Consider the following 19,989-nt stretch of genomic DNA (forward strand, 5'->3'; position numbering starts at 1 on the left):
GACTTTCAATCTTGGCTTCATCACTGACCAGCTGTGTGGCCTTGGGCAAGTTCCTTCATTTCTCTGAGCCTTGGACACCTCATCTGTAAAACGAGGGTCGAGAGATCACCTAATAGGGTCATTGAGATGAGCCAGTATGTGGCACACAAAGCCCTCAAAACACAGTGGCTCCCTTGCTTCCCCTGCCCCTCTGGTCAGCTCATGGGATCATCCATTGGAATGCTCTGTGTCATTTCCCATCTTCCCCAGGGTGGAGGAGGTCAAGCCTCCAGGCCCTGGGGGAAGGGGACATTACCAAGAGTAAGCACACAGGAGGGTCTTGACTGTGGGGGTGAGGACTAGCCTAGGAACCTCTCCAGAGGGACCAGGGAGAGAGCCCGGAGAGGGGTCAGAGGGCATGGGGTTGTTTACCAAACAGGCCGAAAGATGATTCATTTCCGCTGCTTTAGATGAAAAAAGGGACAGAAATAAATCTCCCAGGAGAAATCTGGGAAAGGCAACCTAAGGTATGAAGGCAAGGCGAGGGGGGAAGTGGGGGACGAAGAGGAGACAGGCAAAGGACATCATTTCTCCACTGCCAGGGCAGAACAGTGATGTTGGGGAGCTTCTTGGGTGCCTTTGTCCCGCTGAGCTGCTCTCTTTACACCTTGAGATTCAGCGTCCCCTCCCTGGAGGTCCCAAAAAAGCCAACCCAAGGGAAAATATATCATCTCCTTCACGGTGAGAAGCAAGAGATTGAGAGGTTCCTTTAGTTTCTTCTCTTCCCTTCCTTATTTCTGGAAGTTTCTATTTAACAGAATTTCAAGGGACTTCCCTGGCGGTCCGGTGGTTAAAACTCTGCACTTCCACTGCAGGGGGCGCGGGTTCGATCCCTGGTTGGAGAACTATGATCCAACATGCCGCGGTGTGGCCAAAAAAATAACTAAAACTAAAGACAAAACAATCAAACAATAAACACCAGAATCTCAAGCCTCTAGGTTTGCCAAAAACAAACAAAAGAAACAAAAACAAACAAAAATTGGTACTGTTAAACTTTGTGGTGATGGGTTTCTTTTTTTTTAATTTAATTTAATTTTATTTTTGGCTGTGTTGGGTCTTCGTTGCTGCACGCAGGCTTTCTCTAGTTGCCGCGAGCGGGGGCACCTCTTCGTTGCGGTGCGCGGGCTTCTCATTACGGTGACTTCTCTTGTTGCGGAGCACGGGCTGTAGGCGCGCGGGCTTCAGTAGTTGCGGCACACGGTCTCAGTAGTTGTGGCTCGCGGACTCTAAAGTGCAGGCTCAGTAGTTGTGGCTCGCGGGCTCTAGAGCTCAGGCTCAGTAGTTGTGGCGCACGGGCTTAGTTGCTCCGCGGCATGTGGGATCTTCCCGGACCAGGGCTCGAACCCGTGACTCCTGCATTGGCAGGGGGATTCTTAACCACTGAGTTACCAGGGAAGTCCCCATGGTGATGGGTTTCTTTCTTTCCTTCTTTCTTTGTTTGGGGAGAGGGGAGAGGGAGAGGGATAATGCTAATTAACAAATATTGAGTCTTTTTACAGAGACTTTCACACCATTTGATCACACATGAGTTCCATGACAGCCCTCTGACAGCAGTCTGTTATCCTCATGGAGGATGAGAGGTTAAGGTACCCTAATCATAGCCAAGCAAAGGTGGGAACAGGGGCTTACATCCAGGTCTTCTATTGTGGTGTCTGGCAAACCCCACAGGACAAGGCTGCTCTCCCTTTAGTCCTCTTCCCATAAGTGGATTTTTTTTTCACTTTTAAAAATATTGTGGCAAAATCTCTATAACATAAAATTGGCCATTTAGGGACTTCCCTGGGAGCTCAGTGGTTAAGAATCCACCTGCCGGGCTTCCCTGGTGGCGCAGTGGTTGAGAGTCCGCCTGCCGATGCAGGGGACACAGGTTCGTGCCCCGGTCCGGGAGGATCCCACATGCCGCGGAGCGGCTGGACCCGTGAGCCATGGCCGCTGAGCCTGTGCGTCCGGAGCCTGTGCTCCACAGTGGGAGAGGCCACAACAGTGAGAGGCCCGCGTACCGAAAAAAAAAAAAAAAAAAAAGAATCCACCTGCCAATACAGGGGTCATGGGTTCAAGCCCTGGTCTGGGAAGATCCCACATGCTGCAGAGCAGCTAAGCCCGTGCGCCACAACTACTGAGCCTGCATTCTAGAGCCCTCGAGCCACAACTACTGAAGCCCACGTGCCTAGAGCCCGTGCTCCGCAACAAGAGAAGCCACCGCAACGAGAAGCCTGCGCACAGCAACGAAGACCCAACGCAGCCAATAAATAAATAAATAAATAAAATTTTTAAATAAATAAAATTGGCCATTCTAACCATTTTAAAGTGTACAATTCAGTGGCATTCATTACATTCACAATGCTGTGCAACCATCACCACTATTTATTTCCAAACCTTTTTCATTGCCACAAAGAGAGACTCTGTAGCCCCCTCGTGGGGACTGGACATGATCAATGTCTAGCTCAGCTCTGCTGTATTCGGGAACCAGGAGCTGCTTCTAAAGGAAGAACTCTGTGCCAAAGGATGTCTTGACTCAGCGGACACCGAGTACTGGGATCGGGCAGAGGCAGCCTCCCTCGAGGGCTCAGTCCATACAGCAGCTGCTGAGTGAGGGGGCAGTCGGGCCCTGGGACAGAGTGTCCTCTGTAAATAAAGCTCCCAGGATCCCTCAGAGCACAAACATCAGCCCTGCTCCCGGGGTCACTGTCTCTGTCGAGCTGAGCCCAGCCACAGCAGGACTAGAAGAAAACCTTCAACCACATTCCCAGCTCTGGACTGGGCTCAAGATCCCCACAGATTAGACCACAACCCCTTGGAAATTTTAAATAATTGTTTATTAGTTACAGAATTTTAAAAACTATAATTATAGGAAATTTGGAAAATACAATAAAGAAGAAAGAAAACGCCACCCACTGTTATGGGTACCATTTATTCAGGGATTGCTGTATGTCAGGCCCCTTATGGGCATTATTCCATTTGCTCTTCAATAAAATCCTGAGGTGTAGATTATTTTTATGCCCATTTTATAGATGAGGCAACTGAGGCCCCGAGAGAGAATCTAAGTGAATTTGTCCACAGTTACACAACTGAGATGATACATACTGGATGACAGAGTACTGGAGCTGGGATTCAAATCCAAGTTCATCTTGAACCCTTTTCAACAAAATATTATGTTGAAATGTATAAAGTTGACTTACAAAAGTAGTAATGTCATGCAGTTCAACCTAGTGGTATTTTTTTAATGGTCCTACCACTAATATTGATTAATATTTCATAAATTTCCTTCTGGTCTTTTATACATCTTTTGATCATTGGGACCATATTTTTCATACAATTTTATATCCTTTTAAAAATTTCTTTACATTATATCTCTTTTTTTTTTTTTTTTGCCGTACGCGGGCCTCTCACTGTTGTGCCCTCTCCCATCGCGGAGCACAGGCTCCGGACGCGCAGGCTCAGCGGCCATGGCTCACGGGCCCAGCCGCTCCGTGGCATGTGGGATCTTCCCTGACCGGGGCACGAACCCGCGTCCCCTGCATCGGCAGGCGGACTCTCAACCACTGTGCCACCAGGGAAGCCCCTACATTATATCTCTTATCATATTACTATAGATGCTTCATGACATCATTTTTTTAACATCTTTATTGGAGTATAATTGCTTTACAATGTTGTGTTAGTTTCTGCTATGTAGCAAAGTGAATCAGCTATATGTATGCCTATATCCTCATATCCCCTCCCTCTTGCATCTCCCTCCCACCCTCCCTATCCCACCCCTCTGGGTGGTCACAAGCACCGAGCTGATCTCCCTGTGCTGCGTAGCTGTTTCCCACTAGCTATCTATTTTACATTTGGTAGTGTATATATGTCAGTGCTACTCTCTCACTTCATCCCAGCTTACCCTTCCCCTTCCCCGTGTCCTCAAGTCCATTCTCTATGCATGACATCATTTTAATAGCTATGTAATCGTCCATGGGGTATATATATTTCTTTGTTGTTGGATACATAGATGGTGACTGATTTTTCGCTGTTATACATAACACCGTAGTGAGTAACTTTGTGCCCAAAGCCTTTTCCCTCTTTAACACTGTATTTTCCCTCTTTAACACTGTATTTTCCCTCTTTAACCCTGTATTTTCAAGCACCACAATCTACTGTAGGTGGTCTCCCTCATTCATCTAAGCTTCGTGAAGACAGGGCCAGGTCAGTGTGCCCTCCGTTTTATCCCTGGCAACTGTCTGCAACAACATAGGGATTCGATAAATATTTGTGAAATAAATGAAGAAATGAGTGGGGGTAAAAAATAATAAACAATAAAGTGAGAGGACTTGAGGTCACAAAAGTGTTTTCCTTTCTTTAAAAAAAATTTTTTTAAATTTTTAGTGGAGTATAGCTGATTTACAATGTTATGTTAGTTTCAGTTGTACAGCAAAGTGAATCAGTTATATGTATACATATATCCACTCATTTTTTAGATTCTTTTCTCATATAGGCCATTACAAAGTATTGAGTTCCCTGTGCTATACAGTAGGTTCTTATTAGTTACCTATTTTATATATGTAGTGTGTACGTCAATCCCAATCTCCAGTTTATCCCTCCCCGCCCTTATCCCCTGGTAACCATAAGTCTGTCTTCTACATCTGTGACTCTACTTCTGTTTTGTAAAGAAGTTCATTTATATGATTTTTTTAGATTCCACATATAAGCGATATCATATGATATTTGTCTTTCAGTGTCTATGTCTTACTTCATTCAGTATGACAATCTCTAAGCCCATCCATGTTCCTGCAAATGGCATTATTTCATTCTTTTTACGTCTGAGTAATATTCCACTGTATATATGTACCACATCTTCTTTATCCATTCCTCTGTTGATGGACATTTAGGTTGCTCTTTTTTTTTTTTAAAGGATGTTTACAGATGTAATTATTATTTTATTTATTTATTTTTGCTGTGTTGGGTCTTCGTTTCTGTGTGAGGGCTTTCTCTAGTTGTGGCAAGCGGGGGCCACTCTTCATCGCGGTGCACGGGCCTCTCACTATCGTGGCCTCTCTTGTTGCGGAGCACAGGTTCCAGATGCGCGGGCTCAGTAGTTGTGGCTCACGGGCCTAGTTGCCCCATGGCATGTGGGATCCTCCCAGACTAGGGCTCGAACCTGTGTCCCCTGCATTAGCAGGCAGATTCTCAACCACTGCGCCACCAGGGAAGCCCTAGGTTGCTCTTTTTAACAAAATTTTTAAAAATTGAAGTACAGTTGGTTTACAATATTGTGTTAGTTTCAGGTGTACAGCACAGCAATTCATTTATACATATATGTAAGTAAATATATATATGTTCTTTTTCAGATTCTTTTCCCTTATAGGTTATTACAAAATATTGAATATAGTTCCCGTGCTATGCAGTAGGTCCTTGTTGGAAGTGTTTTCCTTTCTGAAGGAAAGAAATAACAGGCAGGCATGTGTAACAGGGGAAGCTCAAATAGTCATGCAGAAGAATCTGACGGAATTCACCTATTTGTCTATTTATTTATTTAAAAGTTTTATTATTTTTTTATTTTTGGCCCCTTTGGGTCTTTGTTGCTGCGCGCGGGCTTTCTCTAGTTGTGTCAAGCGGGGGCTACTCTTCGTTGAGGTGCGTAGGCTTCTCATTGAGGTGGCTTCTCTTGTTGTGGAGCACAGGCTCTAGGTGTGCAGGCTTCAGTAGTTGCAGCATGTGGGCTCGGTAGTTGTGGCTCACAGGCTCTAGAGCACAGGCTCGGTAGTTGTGGTGCACGGGCTTGGCTGCTCCGCGGCACGTGGGATCTTCCCAGACCAGGGATCAAACCCGTGTCTCCTGCATTGGCAGGCAGGTTCTTAACCACTGCGCCACTAGGGAAGTCCCCCACTGGTGTCTTTTAGTGAGTAGATGTTCTTAACTTAAATGAGATCCAATTTATTCATTTTTTTTCCTTTACGGTTAATGCTTTTCATTTCTTATTTTAGAAATATTTACCTATGTCAAGATCATGAAGTTATGGAGCATGAATTTTTAATACTTTTCCTAAAGAAAATTAACCTTTGGAATATATTATATGTGATCATTCATTAATTTTTTTAACAATTACTTAATGAATCCCCATGTGTGCCAGGCAATGTGCTGGGTATTATAAGGGATATAATTATGGCTTGAATCCCTCTTGCACTCTAGACGGATCTAAAGCGGCTCGGAGAGGTGATGTCACTTGCCCCAGTTCACACCGCTGCTTTGCTGGGTTAAAACACGGGACTGACTGATTCCAGAGTCTGAGCATATCATGGGCTCCTCTGTCTCCAGAACTGTTGAGCCACCAGGAATGGATTTTTGATATATTCTAGTTGGTAGTTTCCACGTCACCTTGGGAAAATGTAGAGTCAAACAAGGAGACAAAAACACACGGTCAAAAGCCAACCCCCCCCCAAAAAAGCTTACGGTTCACGTTTGCCTGTACTATGAGGGAGATACGAGTCACGTGCTTGAGAGAAGAGAGAGGATGCTTTTGGCTCAGGATAATGGAAGACTTCTCAGTGTACCCTTGTTGGCCCTGAAAAGGTGAGCAGAATTCAGATCATTTTAGGGATAAAGCATCCTAGGGAAAGGGACCAGCAGGCACAAAGGCGCAGAGGAGAGATGCCCAGAACATCTCCTGAGTGGGTATCTTAATCAGGAAGTGATCAGCTCCAAGTAACAGAATACTGATCGAAAGTGCCTTAAACAAGGTCAGTTATTCCCTCACTGAACCATAAGTCTGTGGTTTCCAGGGTTTGTCCCACAGCTAAACAATGTTATCAAGGCCTGTTCTTCTAGCCCTCGTCAGCATTGCCTGTCCACGAAGAGATGGCTGCCCCTCTGATTTCACCCTCCCACCACCAGAGCCACAAGAAGAAAAGGGAGGTGGCCGCTTCCCCTCCCACACCCCCTCCCACTCTTTATCAGGGTATAAAATCTTTCCCACTTAGATCCTAAACAGAATCACACCTACTTTTTTTTTTCTTTTTCTTTTTGGCAGTGCTCGGCTTGCAGGATCTTAGTTTCCCGAGCAGGGATCGAACCCGTTCCCCCTGCAGTGGAAGTGCGGAGTCCTAACCACCAGACGGCCAGGGAATTCCCACACACCACTCTTTTTTTTTTTTTTGCGGTACGCGGGCCTCTCACTGTTGTGGCCTCTCCCGTTGCGGAGCACAGGCTCCGGACGCGCAGGCTCAGCGGCCATGGCTCACGGGCCCAGCCGCTCCGTGGCATGTGGGATCTTCCCGGACTGGGGCACGAACCCGTGTCTCCTGCATCGGCAGGCAGACTCTCAACCACTGCGCCACCAGGGAAGCCCTCCCATACACCCACTCTTATCTTAATCTTTAGTAAAGGGAAATAGGATTCCCATAACTGGTTCACCTTCCCGGACATGGACACCGGCAGGGATCTTTTAGGAAGGAGGAGAGGCAGCATGTGGGCGCCTGGCGGCGAGCAGACAGGAAGAACTGGAAGAGGAGGGTGAGGCGGGAGTTGGAAGTTTGGTCGGCACTGGGGCCAGGACAGGGAGGGTATGTGTAAGGACAGGCACGGGGTGAGGTGGATAGGAAGCTGAGAAATCAGGTGGTGCGGGGTTATTGCAGGAGCCCGATGGAGACAATGAGGCTCCGATTCAAGTTGCCACAGGGAGAGGTAAAAAGACGTTTTGCAGGTAAGGCTGATAGAATTTCATGTGTTTTAAACTGAAGATGCCACACAGTAGTGAGTCATGAAATGAATATCAATTTAGTGGTTCCAATTAACCCACTTTTTTTTTTTTAAATCTTGTCCCTCCTCAAAATTCGACATGTCTTTTGTCTCTTTTTTAACTTGACTTTGTCCTGTTTCCTTTTAAATCTCTCTGAACATTGCTTCCCCATCTTTTGGGGAATCCTCTAGTCGCACCCAATGCTAGTGCTCCCAGGGTTCTCTCCTGGACTCCCTGTGCTTTCCTCACACCGTCCCTCTCCCTGGCTCAGCCAGGCATTCTCCCAGGACAAAGTGCCACTTCTTTATGGCAAAGCCTAGTCCTCTCCCTTACCTATCTAACCATCTACTAGACATCTCCACCCAATGTCCTGTGGGTTAAAGACAGATCAGTGTTAAAAAAAAAACCAAAACAGATCAGTGTTTTTTAAAAATTGAAATACACACACACAAACTGAAATACAGTAGAAAATGTCAAGGTGCATCCTATGTAAAAACACAAATATTTTCTTTCTCGCTCTCATTTTTAAAATGTATTTATTTGTGTTGTTTTGTTTTGGCTGTGTTGGGTCTTCGTTGCTGCGCGTGGGCTTTCTCTAGTTGCGGCGAGCGGGGGCTACTCTTCCTTGCAGTGCACAGACTTCTCATTGTGGTGGCTTCTTCTGTTGCAGAGCACGGGCTCTAGGCACGCGGGCTTCAGTAGTTGCAGCACGTGGGCTCCAGAGTTGTGGCTCGTGGGCTCTAGAGCGCAGGCTCAGTAGTTATGGCGCGTGGGCTTAGTTGCTCTGCGGCATGCGGGATCTTCCTGGGCCAGGGCTTGCACCCGTGTCCCATTGGCAGGCAGATTCTTAACCACTGCACCACCAGGGAAGTCCCTCTCTCTTTTTTTAAATTGACGTATAGCTGGTTTACCATGCTGTGTTAGTTTCAGGCGTACAGCAAAGTGATTCAGTTAAAAAAAAAAAATATATATATATATATATATATGTTCTTCTTCAGATTCTTTTCCATTATAGGTTATTACAAAATACTTAGTATAGTTCCCTGTGCTATACAGTAGGTCCTTGTTGGTACAAGTATTTTTAAATAAAGCTTTTGTTTCACACGTACATCATCAATGTGTCCTGGGTCACGTTCAAAAAAGTTTTGAAAACACAGGAACTAGACAACAGGCTAGACACAGGCATGGGAAGGGCCAGGGCCATCCGTATCTGGGCAACAAAAACAGGGAAGTGAGGGGCTGGTTTCTGGGGAAGATGATGACTTTCATTTTGAACCCACTGATTCTGATTTACAGTAAATCATGCATAGTGGTTGCCTCTTACTACTTCCAGGCTCTTGTCAAAGTCATTCTGAATGAATGCTCTGAGGAATGAGGGAGTTTCCCCTCAAGGTCATTAATAATCAGCTCCAAAGAAGAATGAAAGTTTAATAGGGGAAGGAATATTTACTGAACACTTATTTTATGCCAGGCTCTCTGCATCCAGTCTCTAACGAGAAATCCTCTCAGCAGGATTTCCTGGCGGTGTGAGGCAGGTACCATTACCTCCATTTCACAAATGAGGAAGCTGAGGTTCAGAGGGGATGAGAAACTGTCTAAGGTTGTGCAGATAGCAAGTCATTTGTTGTATCTTGCCAGTGAACCACAGCATCTCAGAAAGCATCAATCACCAGCGTTCCGTATGGCCTCGTGTATTGGTTTTCTAGAGCTGCTGTAATAAATCACCACAAACTGGGTGGCTTAAAACAACAAAAATGTATTCTCTCACAGTTCTGGAGCCCAGAAGTCTGAAATCAAGATGCAAGCAGGGTTGGTTCCTCCTGCAGGCAAATCTGTACCAGGCCTGTCTCCCAGCTTATGGTGTGTGTGACCTGCTGATGATCCTTGGCCTTGGCCTGTAGATGCATCATTCTAAGCTCCGCCCCCATTTTCACCTGCATTCACAGGGTCCTCTTCTTATAAGGACACCAGTCATATCAGATTAGCTGCCCCCCACCCCCTGTAGTGTGACGGCATTTTAATCTTAACTGATTGTTTGCAATGACCCTCTTTCCAAATAAGGCCACAATCTTTTTTGAGGGATACATTTCAACTCATTAACACCTCATTAAGTGGAATAAGCCTTGGAGTTAAAAGGAAATTATTTCCCATTGATTTGGAGAATTTTGCACAAAAAGTTGGCTTTATTTTGTGTTGGATTCCTAAGTTCTGCAGAAATTGGCAAGAATCCTAGAATTCTCATGAGTACTTATAACTGGCCACATCTCCACCACCTCCTGGACAGTAGCTACACAGACACTGCTGCCTCATAAAAACACAAACACACCATCTTTCCCTCCCAAAGCCACCGCCCTCCTGACTTCCCTGTTTTTCACAAAATTAGCTAAAGTCGTCCCATCTTTCCTGAAAGAACCCAGAGTTAGCAACAGAGACATCAATGGTTTAATGGATAAGGGATCTTACACATCTGAAGCAAAAGGGTTCTGGAGCAGCCCCACATGGTGGAGGGCAGGACATGGTAGCAGTCTTCATTGGGTGCGGGGGGAGAGGTTACCAGTTATAGAGGGAAATGACGTCAGGTGGGTACATTGGTTACCAGGGAAACCAGCAGAGGAGCACAGCCCCTCACTGCCCCTTTGATAAACTATCCCAGTGGAGATGTTTTGGGCTATAGATTAGAAAAATCACTAGCTGGGGCCGGAGGCAAGTACAAAGGCATTTATTGATTAGGCTCCATGATTAGGAGCGAAGGTCAGCCACCTGAGTAGGGTGTAGGAGAAGCAGGGACTGTTCCAGCAGGGTATGTACAGAGAGCAAGAGAACAGCCATCCTGAGTGGCCTGATCACACAACCTCCCAGGTTCAATTCCTTATGGTTGCCTGTCCCTTGAGAAGATACACTAGCTTCCAAATACACTTCGCTACTAGGCTCTTTACCTCCAATCCAGCCTCACACTTCGACATATGCCCAAATTTTTAAAAACACACCTCAAATCTGACTCTACAAAAGCCCCGGTGGTTTCGAGTTACCTTGTGGAACTATTCAGCTGCTCCATTCTGCATTCGAGGCCCAGCCAAATTTGGAGCCAGCCTCGGCTCCCTCCATCTCTTCCAAACAGGATACTTTCGAGGCCCAGTGTCAAAGCCACCTCTTCCTACCTCTCCCTTCCTTGAAGGCTGTCTTCACACAGTTCCCCCCTTGAGCTCCTGAAACACCACCTCGCCCCTGTCCCAGTTATTCCATTTTGCCTGGTGATTTGGTTATGTATGTTCCTGCCCACGCTCCCCCATCAGACTCTAGGCGGGGCCCCAATAGGAGCTCATCAATCTGTATGCCTAGATAATAAACCCAGAGAGTCTCTCCAAAGGAGGGATCTTGCCAACTACAGGCTAAAACCCGCCCAGGCGTTCTCTTCCCAGACATTCTGCTCACCGGCAGTCACGGGCCGGAGAGGGCAAGGCCGTTTCCCGGATGCAGTGGAAGGAGCCTGCGGCGCACCCGGGGGCTCCGGATCCCGGCACAATTCCGGCCGGCGTCTGCCCAGAGGCGCAGCGGAGCGGCTGCCAACAGCCCAGCGGGAACAACCTCGGGCCGGCCGGCACGCTGCTTCCGCTGGAACCTTTCTACTGAAAGGCCGGGCACTTTTGGGCGAAGCACGCAGGAACCGGAAGTTAGTGGAGGAAGACGGGCGCGGGACTCTACTGCTTTAACGTGGAAGATGAACGTCCCTAGTCTCCTCTTGGCGGGAGGTAGGGTGCCTGCAATACTGGGTGAATCTCCCGTCTGACATTAGCCCCTGGTCCTGGAGTATTTCCCCCTTGGGTCCCGTGTCCAGGTCTCCCTCTTGGAGTCCCCGCTGAGTTGACGGGGTGGTTCTGGTCGCCGAGCCTAGGAGCGATTGTGCTTTCTTCCCTGGGTTAGGGGTCCACGAGCGACTCCTCGGACTGCGCCGAGGGCGGAGGGTTCAGAGCCCAACGGCTGCTTGCTTGCTTCCGGATGCGTTATTGTTCTGTGGTCGCAATGTCAGTTTCCATTGGTTTTACAAAGTTGCACCTTATATGGTTTTTCTTCTTTGTAGAAATATAGTCATGGTAGAAATCTTGAAAAGTGTACAAAAGAAAATAAAAACCGTCCTTAAACCTACCACTCAGCTAAAACATTTATTATAAACGTATAAAATTCGGTTTTTCTCTTTATTTTTGGCTGTGCCATGTGGCTTGCGGGATCTTAGTTCCCCCACCAGGGATTGAACCCTGGCCCTGGCAGTGAAAGCACCAAGTCCTAAACCACTGGACCGCCAGAGAATTTCCTAAAATTTAGTTTTATTTGGTTCCACTGGATGAGAAAGAAACTATTGAAGATAAATATTGTTAAAAAGATCTATTAATTGGAAAAAGATTTCTCTAAGGTTAAAAATTTCAAAAACGTTAAGCAGTTGAAATCATTTTTTAAATACATGCTTCTTGGACATAAAATAAGATTTCTGGGTAGTAAAACCGAGGCGTTATCCATAAAAACCAGAAGATATCTCTTATGGATATGATCCACTAGTTCTTTCTTTCTATTTGGCTGCGTTGGGTCTTCGTTGCTGCGCACGGGCTTTCTCTAGTTGTGGTGAGCGGGGGGCATTCTTTGTTGTGGTGGGCGGGCTTCTCATTGCGGTGGCTTCTCTTGTTCTGGAGCACGGGCTCTAGGCACGCGGGCTTCAGTAGTTGTGGCTCGCGGGCTGTAGAGTGCAGGCTCAGTAGCTGTGGCGCACGGGCTTAGTTGCTCCGCGGCATGTGGGATCTTCCCGGACCAGGGCTCGAACCCGTGTTCCCTGTATTGGCAGGCGGATTCTTAACCACTGCGCCACCAAGGAAACCCCACTAGTTGTTAAATTATAGGAAAGTCAATGTCACTTTGCAAAGGCTCTGGTTAGGCCACAACTAACGCTAAAAGGAACTAAGACGTCTCAACTTACATTTTGCTAAAATTTCCTTTCAGGGAGGTGGAGATGTTTTCCAGTTCCATTAGGGTTCTCCTTATTCCAGGGCCTACATAATTCCTGCTGTCGGAAAGAATCCACTGCACCAAAGAAAATTATTCCCCATGTTGATTTTTCCGATGAAAACGCAAAGGAGTCTGGAAAGGCACTTGACAAGCTCTTCTCTTCAGAACAGCAGGCTTCCATCTTGCATGTGTTGAATACAGCGTCTAATAAAGAACTTGAAGCTTTCACATTGCTTCGTGGAAAAAAGTCCCTCAGTATTGTAGAGCACAGAGAAAAGTTTGGGCCATTTCAGAATTTGGAGAGTTTAATGAATGTGCCCTTGTTCCAGTATAAAACCACCATTCAAGTTTGTAACTCCATTCTTAATCCAGAGACTGGAGGGAAAAAAAGGAAGTTACAGGAAAATCGGCTCTTGAGAAAGCTCATCAAACCAGAAATAGGAAGAGAGAGACTTAAGGTATACTCTTTTTTTCTTAATGCGTCTTATACTGCCTAAATATTTGAGAACCAAAGCACTATTCTGGGCACCAAGACGGAGTCCTTCAGGCAGATTATAGTTTAGTTGGTGGGCCCAGAGATACACATATATAATAGATAATCTATTATATGGTTATTCTCAAAGAATGAGATGTACAGGTAGTAAATTGGCAATTTAGAGAGAACTGTGGGTTGGGGAATCTTTACTAGAAGAACTCAGCCTGGATCATGGAGAGCTAACTAGGCTAGCAGGAAGAGGAAGGCATTTTAGGAAGAAAGGACAGTGGATGTAGAGAAGTAGGTCTGGGCAAGACTTACTTAGGAGGAATGTTGAGAAGATATATGGCTGTTTTCCTAGGCTCCTCCTTCATCTCACATATTAATTCTACTCCTATTACTTCTGATCTGTTTCTTGTGCTTCTTCACTGTGACCTAGATTCTTAGTACTTGGTCGTGCAACAGGTACCTAACACAAATCCCCACCTCTAGTCTAGACGCCTCCCGTCCATCTTCCACACAGCTGTCCATGTTCTTTCTGAAATGTATATCTCGTGTTAACACCTGAATGTTGTATGCTTTGGTGGCTCCCTGTAGCTCGCAGGATAAAGGAAGTTACTTTTTGCAGAAATTTGCCTACCCCTCTGCCCTTTTCCCACTTGCACTCTTTATTCCACTGCCTGAGTGAGAGGTGTCAGCCTGTATTTGCAGACATCTGGGTGAAATAACTCCCCGTTTACCATTTTACTCATTCTCCTAGTCTTCCAATAAGTCTTCCTGACCATTCCTCCTCTCTACAGTGTAACTTGTATGGTAGCATTTCTTATAATATATGGTTATGTCCCTTGTTTCCCAGTATCTAGCACATTCCCCAGCAACATCTGAATATTTGAATGCCTACTTTGAGCTAGTTGCTGAGAACAAGTAAAAGTTCTGTTCAACAAGTAAAAGACTGCTACTGGTTACCTTTTAATAATACTCTTTAACAATTCTTAGTTCATAAACTGTAAATATATTTTGAGTTTGTATCTTAAATTTTACATCTGTTAAAATGTTTACACTTGTAATTAAACCAGCCTTTTTTGTTTTAGGCAATTAATAGTATTGTATCCATTGTTTCTGGTACTCGAAGAATTGCCTGGGCTCACCTTGATCGTAAACTGGCAGTGCTGGACTGGCAGCAAACTGAATACTGCCGACTGATGAAAGGAACATACCTATCGTCGGTCTATTTAGAAGAGGTAAGGCAGTTACACCTCCAAATCCCTACCTGCTAGAGCTCCTTGTGTAGTCTTTTAGTCCTAAAAGGAATGAAATAAGATAGTAAGGATGGATTTTCTTTTGGTACTTATTATTCACCCATTCCTGTGTTTTCCATCACTTATGATTTTTTAAAAATTGCATCATTTATTTTTAAAAATGCCTTATGAATCAAAGGCAGATCCTGAGAAAATCAGTGGTAAAGTATATTACTCTAAATGTTAAGAAACTTCATTACCATATTCATAAAGCTTATTCTTTTTTTTATAAAGCTTATTCTTCAAACACTATTACTTATTGTCTCATTTAGTCTTCAAAACCTGGTGAGATGGGCAGTAAGTAATGATCATCCTGATTATATCTATGAAAACTGGTTCAATCAAGTATATGATGTGATTAGTCAGTTGCAGAGGTGATTGATTCTAGGCTAGTTATTCCAACCCTATACTCTACCCTAGAATTTTTTAAAAGCTAAATAAGACAGTCGTGTCTAATCTTAAAGCCAGTATAGTTTTTAGGAATTATGAAGCCCATTGTACAGATGAAGAAACTAGTAATTAGGAGGATTAACTGACTTGTCTTAGCTCAGCTTGTTCCTACTAGAAAGAACTTGGCTGTCCCCTGACCCCTTCATAAAATGCTTTTTCAATTACTTCAAAATTGTCAATAGCAATATTATGTAAGTTATATATTTAAAAAGTAGAAGTGGGACAGAGAGGGGGCCCAAACAATAAAACTTAATGAATTATTTCTGTTCACTTATTTTATCTTCCCTCCTTCCCCCCACCCCACAAAAAAAAAAAGATTTCTTCAGTTATTTCAAAGATGCCTAAAGCCGACTTCTATGTCCTGGAGAAAACAGGACCTTCATTTCAGAACTCATCTCTGTTTCCTATACTATTACATTTTCATATCATGGAAGCCATGCTGTATGCCTTGCTGAATACAACTTTTACCCAGGATGGCCATCATCAGGTGCTGAGCATGAATCGAAATGCAGTGGGGAGGCACTTTGAACTGATGATCGGTGACACACGGACTAGTGGAAAAGAGGTAGTGAAGCAGCTCCTCTCAGAGTCTGTACTGAAAGAAGAGCCTCGGGTATTCTTCCCACTAGATAAGATAGTCCACTACAGACAGATGTTTTCATCTACTGAACAATACAGGGTAGAAGAGTTATATGATTCATTATTACAAGCTATTGCCTTTTATGAATTGGCAGTTTTTAATACTGAATCTTAAAATTCTGAGGTTAGTATGTTACATGTTCTTAATGTCATATTAATTTATATTTATTAGGTCTGAAGTTTTAAAACCAACTGTTTTGAACATCCTTGTTAATGGAGAAGAAAACATAAGTTTGAGTGTACTTAGATGTTTCAAGTCAGACTTTTGGCTACTGAGTGGTTTACACAATAATAAACCAAGGCTAAATCAACAAATATGAGATTCTGTGCCTTTTGGGTTTAAGCGTTGAAAAATAAGATGTTCCCTAAACATCCAAAACAAGAAAAAAAGTTATCTTCCTTGAAAGGCAAATGCCATCTCTACTAAAGGATTTGCATTATTTTCATACTGTTAAAATAGGGAATAATGATTTTTCTGGATGGTGCTCATGATGGGAATAAAGCTATATATAACTGATAACACAGCTTGTAGAATCCTCTTCTTACTCTGAAAGTACAAATGTGGTTTGATGCACTGCCTCCAGAAGGGAGTTTTCATCAGCTCAATCTATTAAGCCCGAAACAAATAAGCTTTTTTTTTTTTTTTTTTTGGCTGCACCATGCAGCATGCAGGATCTTAGTTCCCCAACCAGGGATTGAACCTGTACCCCCTACAGTGGAAGCGTGGAGTCTTAACCACTGGAATGCCAGGGAAGCCCAATAGGCTCATTTTTAAACTTCGAAAAAATTTTTTTTTTTTTGGTCTGCATTGAGTATTCGTTACTGTGCGTGGGCCTTTCTCTAGTTGCAGCGAGCAGGGGCTACTCTTCGTTGTGGTGCGTGGGCTTCTCATTGCGGTGGCTTCTCTTGTTGCAGAGCACGGGCTCTAGGTGTGCGGCCTTCAGTAGTTGTAGCACACGGGCTCAGTTGTTGTGGCTCGTGGGCTCTAGAGAGCAGGTTCTGTAGCTGTGGCGTACAGGCTTAGCTGCTCTGTGGCATGTGGGATCTTCCCGGACCAGGGCTCGAACCCATGTCCCCTGCATTGGCAGGCGGATTCTTAACCACTGCACCACCAGGGAAGCCCTAAACTTTGAAATATTTTACTTAACAGACCGTCTTTTGAGAAAAGTAGCACTTTTTTCCCCACATCTCTCCATTTCCATTAGATTTGCCTTAGTTCAGGCCCTCATTGTATCTCACCTATACTGAACCCAAGTCTCTCTGATGTCAAAGCATTAAGTCTTTTCTTCCCTTTAATCTAAAAGTGAAGTATACTTGTTGGGAAAAAAAAAATTCAAATAATCAGAAATCTATAAAATACATGGAAGTCCTCCCTTCCAGCACCTCCAACTCCCTAGGCAGTCTGATGTACACTCTAGACTGTGGCCGTGCACATGTAAATCTCTACATATGTGACTGTATACGTGAGCATCTCCACCTTGTAACTGTTGTAAGATACCTCCAAGTACACATCTGAAATCATTCTCTTTCCTCCAGACCACGTCATTTGCCATTGTTTTATACTTTAGTAAACAGTTTCACCAACCATTCAATTGTTCATGCCAGATGTGTGGCATTCTACTTCTCAACGTTTCTAGAAATAGCTGTAGTGAAATGTGTCCAAATTAGACATTTATAGGATAAGATGCTAAGTACTGAAGAGTCATCAAAATTTGGTTACTTTTATCACAAAAGTAAATCTTAAGTCTTACAGGAACCTTTAAGAATTGAGAAAATATTTCCCAAAATTATGCTTAACCTTAAAAAAAAAAGATATTAAATGTGTCCCTATTAGGGAGGAAAATACCCCCATTATTTCTTGGGTTTTGATCATTTAAATACAATTCTATGGAGTTATTTTACTTTGGTTCCTCAATTGATGAGGATTATCCGAATTTTCTAATAATTAAAGACCAAATTAACTGGTAAATGCTCTACAGGTAGTGGACTTTTGCATTCAGTAGAAAATAATAAATCCATATACTTAAAAAAATGCCTTAGATGTTATTCTCTTTTGTACAGGGACAAAACCTATAAGATATAGACTATATCCAAGCCTATACAATATCCGTATTTACCCAGATGATTACATCTGAAACTCTCCAAACATTGCAGTCTTTTAGCTTTAGCCTTTAATTAAATCAGTGTACTATCAATACAAGAAAAGGTAGGTTGAACAAATAAGAGGTAAAAACATTTTGTACACAGGTATACATCTATTTTTCAACTGTACAAAATTAGGATCCTTATCTTTTGAAGTGAAAATTAATTCACCAGATAATGTAACTGAATATTAAGCTAATATATAATATAAACACTTGAAATAGGAAACTATTTTCAGATACATCTGATTGCAAAAATGATTTTAAGTGAAATGTGGTATTTTAAAATCTTGTAATTAAAAATATATACTTTCTCCAAAAATATAACCTTAAGTCGAAATGGCTATCATGTAGAAATCCTAGGGTAGAATCCTTTGTTACAGTTTCAGTGAATAGCAGTTTGTCCAAAATATTTATATTATCATTAATATCTTTATGAAATAAAACACCAATGATATAAAAATACAAGAAAAATGTACAAATGATTTGAATTGTCAAAATATACAAGATATCACATTTGTATGGTTGCTAAAAAAGATTTACGAAAACTACAATTCATAATCTTGATTTCACCTTGTCAGCGTTCAGTGATTCACATGGTAAAATATACTGGATGAGTACGCTAAAAATAATTTTATCAGGAAGATCTTACTTTTTGAAATTTCTTTCCTAGGAAGTTTGTTTATGTATTATACATGCTATTTTGTATTTTGGATTGTATAAACTTATTTTATTTATTTATTTATTTAGGCTGTGTTGGGTCTTCATTTCTGTGCGAGGGCTTTCTCTAGTTGCGGTGAGCAGGGGCCACTCTTCATCGCGGTGCGCGGGCCTCTCACTGTCACGGCCTCTCTTGTTGCGGAACACAGGCTCCAGACGCGCAGGCTCAGTAGCTGTGGCTCACGGGCCCAGTTGCTCCGCGGCATGTGGGATCTTCCCAGACCAGGGCTTGAACCCGTGTCCCCTGCATTGGCAGGCAGACTCTCAACCACTGTGCCACCAGGGAAGCCCTGTGTAAACTTATTTTTAAAAAAGATTATCACCTAGGTGATTCACATTCACAGCGTGGATTATGGGTCACCAGAAGGGGAAAAATTATGGATTAGTTTAGCACTGAAGCACCTTTAGAAATATTCAGTGAACTCTACCTTCTAGAAACAGCTCACACACATACAAAAATACTCCAACAACGCTAAATCAGATAATACAAAAAAATTCAAAAAACCCCACCACTACCACAATTATAAATACAATTTGTAACTCAAATCTTTTCATTTAAAATATTTACACACTAATAAGAAATATACAAATAGTATGTCTTAAATGTACATTAAGAGAAATAAACGCTTCCATGAAAATCACTATAAAAATGTCTCTTGGGCTTCCCTGGTGGCGCAGTGGTTGAGAGTCCGCCTGCCGATTCAGGGGACACGGGTTCATGCCCTGGTCCGGGAAGATCCCACATGCTGCGGAGCAGCTGGGCCCGTGAGCCATGGCCGCTGAGCCTGCGCGTCCAGAGCCTGTGCTCCGCAACGGGAGAGGCCACAACAGTGAGAGGCCCGCGTACTGCAAAAAAAAAGAAATGTCTCTTAAGGACCATGTAAGAATCTGTACAAGGCACTGTAAATGTAGGATATTAAGGGAAGCCAGTTGCCAAAGTGTTCATAGTCTCTTTTGAAATGTTAAGATGAATTCCTTCAAGATAGTGCAGGAATCTGTCAAAATTACAAGGAAAAACATAGTTTAATATTAATAGTTCCATCAGATGAGAATATTTATCAATCTTGAAATAGTTATGTAAAATGTTTTTATAGAAACTACCTTCTTTTACTTTTTCCTTGTTCTTTTAGCTTCTCAGTCTTACAAATGTTTCGCAGAGTTGGCAAGTATTCTATTATACTAGCTTGTCTATTACCCAGGTTCGGAAGAGATCGGCTAGAAAACACACTTTTGATGACTGCTATCCTCTTCCAAGCACTGCTGTAAATTAAAAGTAATGCATTATTTTTTGATTTTTAATGCCCAATAAAAATGCAACAATCCCAAAACCAGCTGCTGGTCTCTGCTTCTCCCTGTTTCTGGTCTAGACTAGATTAACTGTATTCCGGATTCACTTTCCATATCATTTTCAACACATCAATCACTCCCATACTGAAAAGACTTTAATGGCTACCTGCTGTCTGCACAGCAAATCCAGACCCCTTCCCTGTTATCCAAGAGTCTCTCAAATCTAACCCCCACCCC

General features: G+C 43.5%; 2 protein-coding genes across 2 annotated transcripts in view; one reads left to right on the plus strand and one right to left on the minus strand.

Annotated features, from left to right (window-relative positions):
- Window positions 1-11,430: 11,430 nt before the first annotated feature.
- On the plus strand, window positions 11,431-16,128 carry TEFM (transcription elongation factor, mitochondrial). The gene is made up of 4 exons (XM_065897637.1): window positions 11,431-11,499; window positions 12,737-13,200; window positions 14,309-14,458; window positions 15,282-16,128. Exons 1-4 carry the CDS (start codon window positions 11,469-11,471, stop codon window positions 15,717-15,719), a joined length of 1,083 nt encoding a protein of 360 aa, XP_065753709.1. The 5' UTR covers window positions 11,431-11,468; the 3' UTR covers window positions 15,720-16,128.
- Window positions 16,129-19,381: 3,253 nt separating this feature from the next.
- Window positions 19,382-19,989, minus strand: part of ATAD5 (ATPase family AAA domain containing 5) — a 36,468-nt gene continuing 35,860 nt past the window's right edge. Inside the window, exons 22-23 of the mRNA XM_065897704.1 lie at window positions 19,567-19,725; window positions 19,382-19,460 (exon numbers count right to left, since the gene is read on the minus strand). Coding sequence (XP_065753776.1) covers window positions 19,382-19,460; window positions 19,567-19,725 — 238 coding nt within the window. The remainder of the gene's footprint in view (window positions 19,461-19,566; window positions 19,726-19,989) is intronic.

This window comes from Phocoena phocoena, chromosome 19 (assembly GCF_963924675.1).
Source record: "Phocoena phocoena chromosome 19, mPhoPho1.1, whole genome shotgun sequence".
Lineage (NCBI taxonomy): Eukaryota > Metazoa > Chordata > Mammalia > Artiodactyla > Phocoenidae > Phocoena > Phocoena phocoena.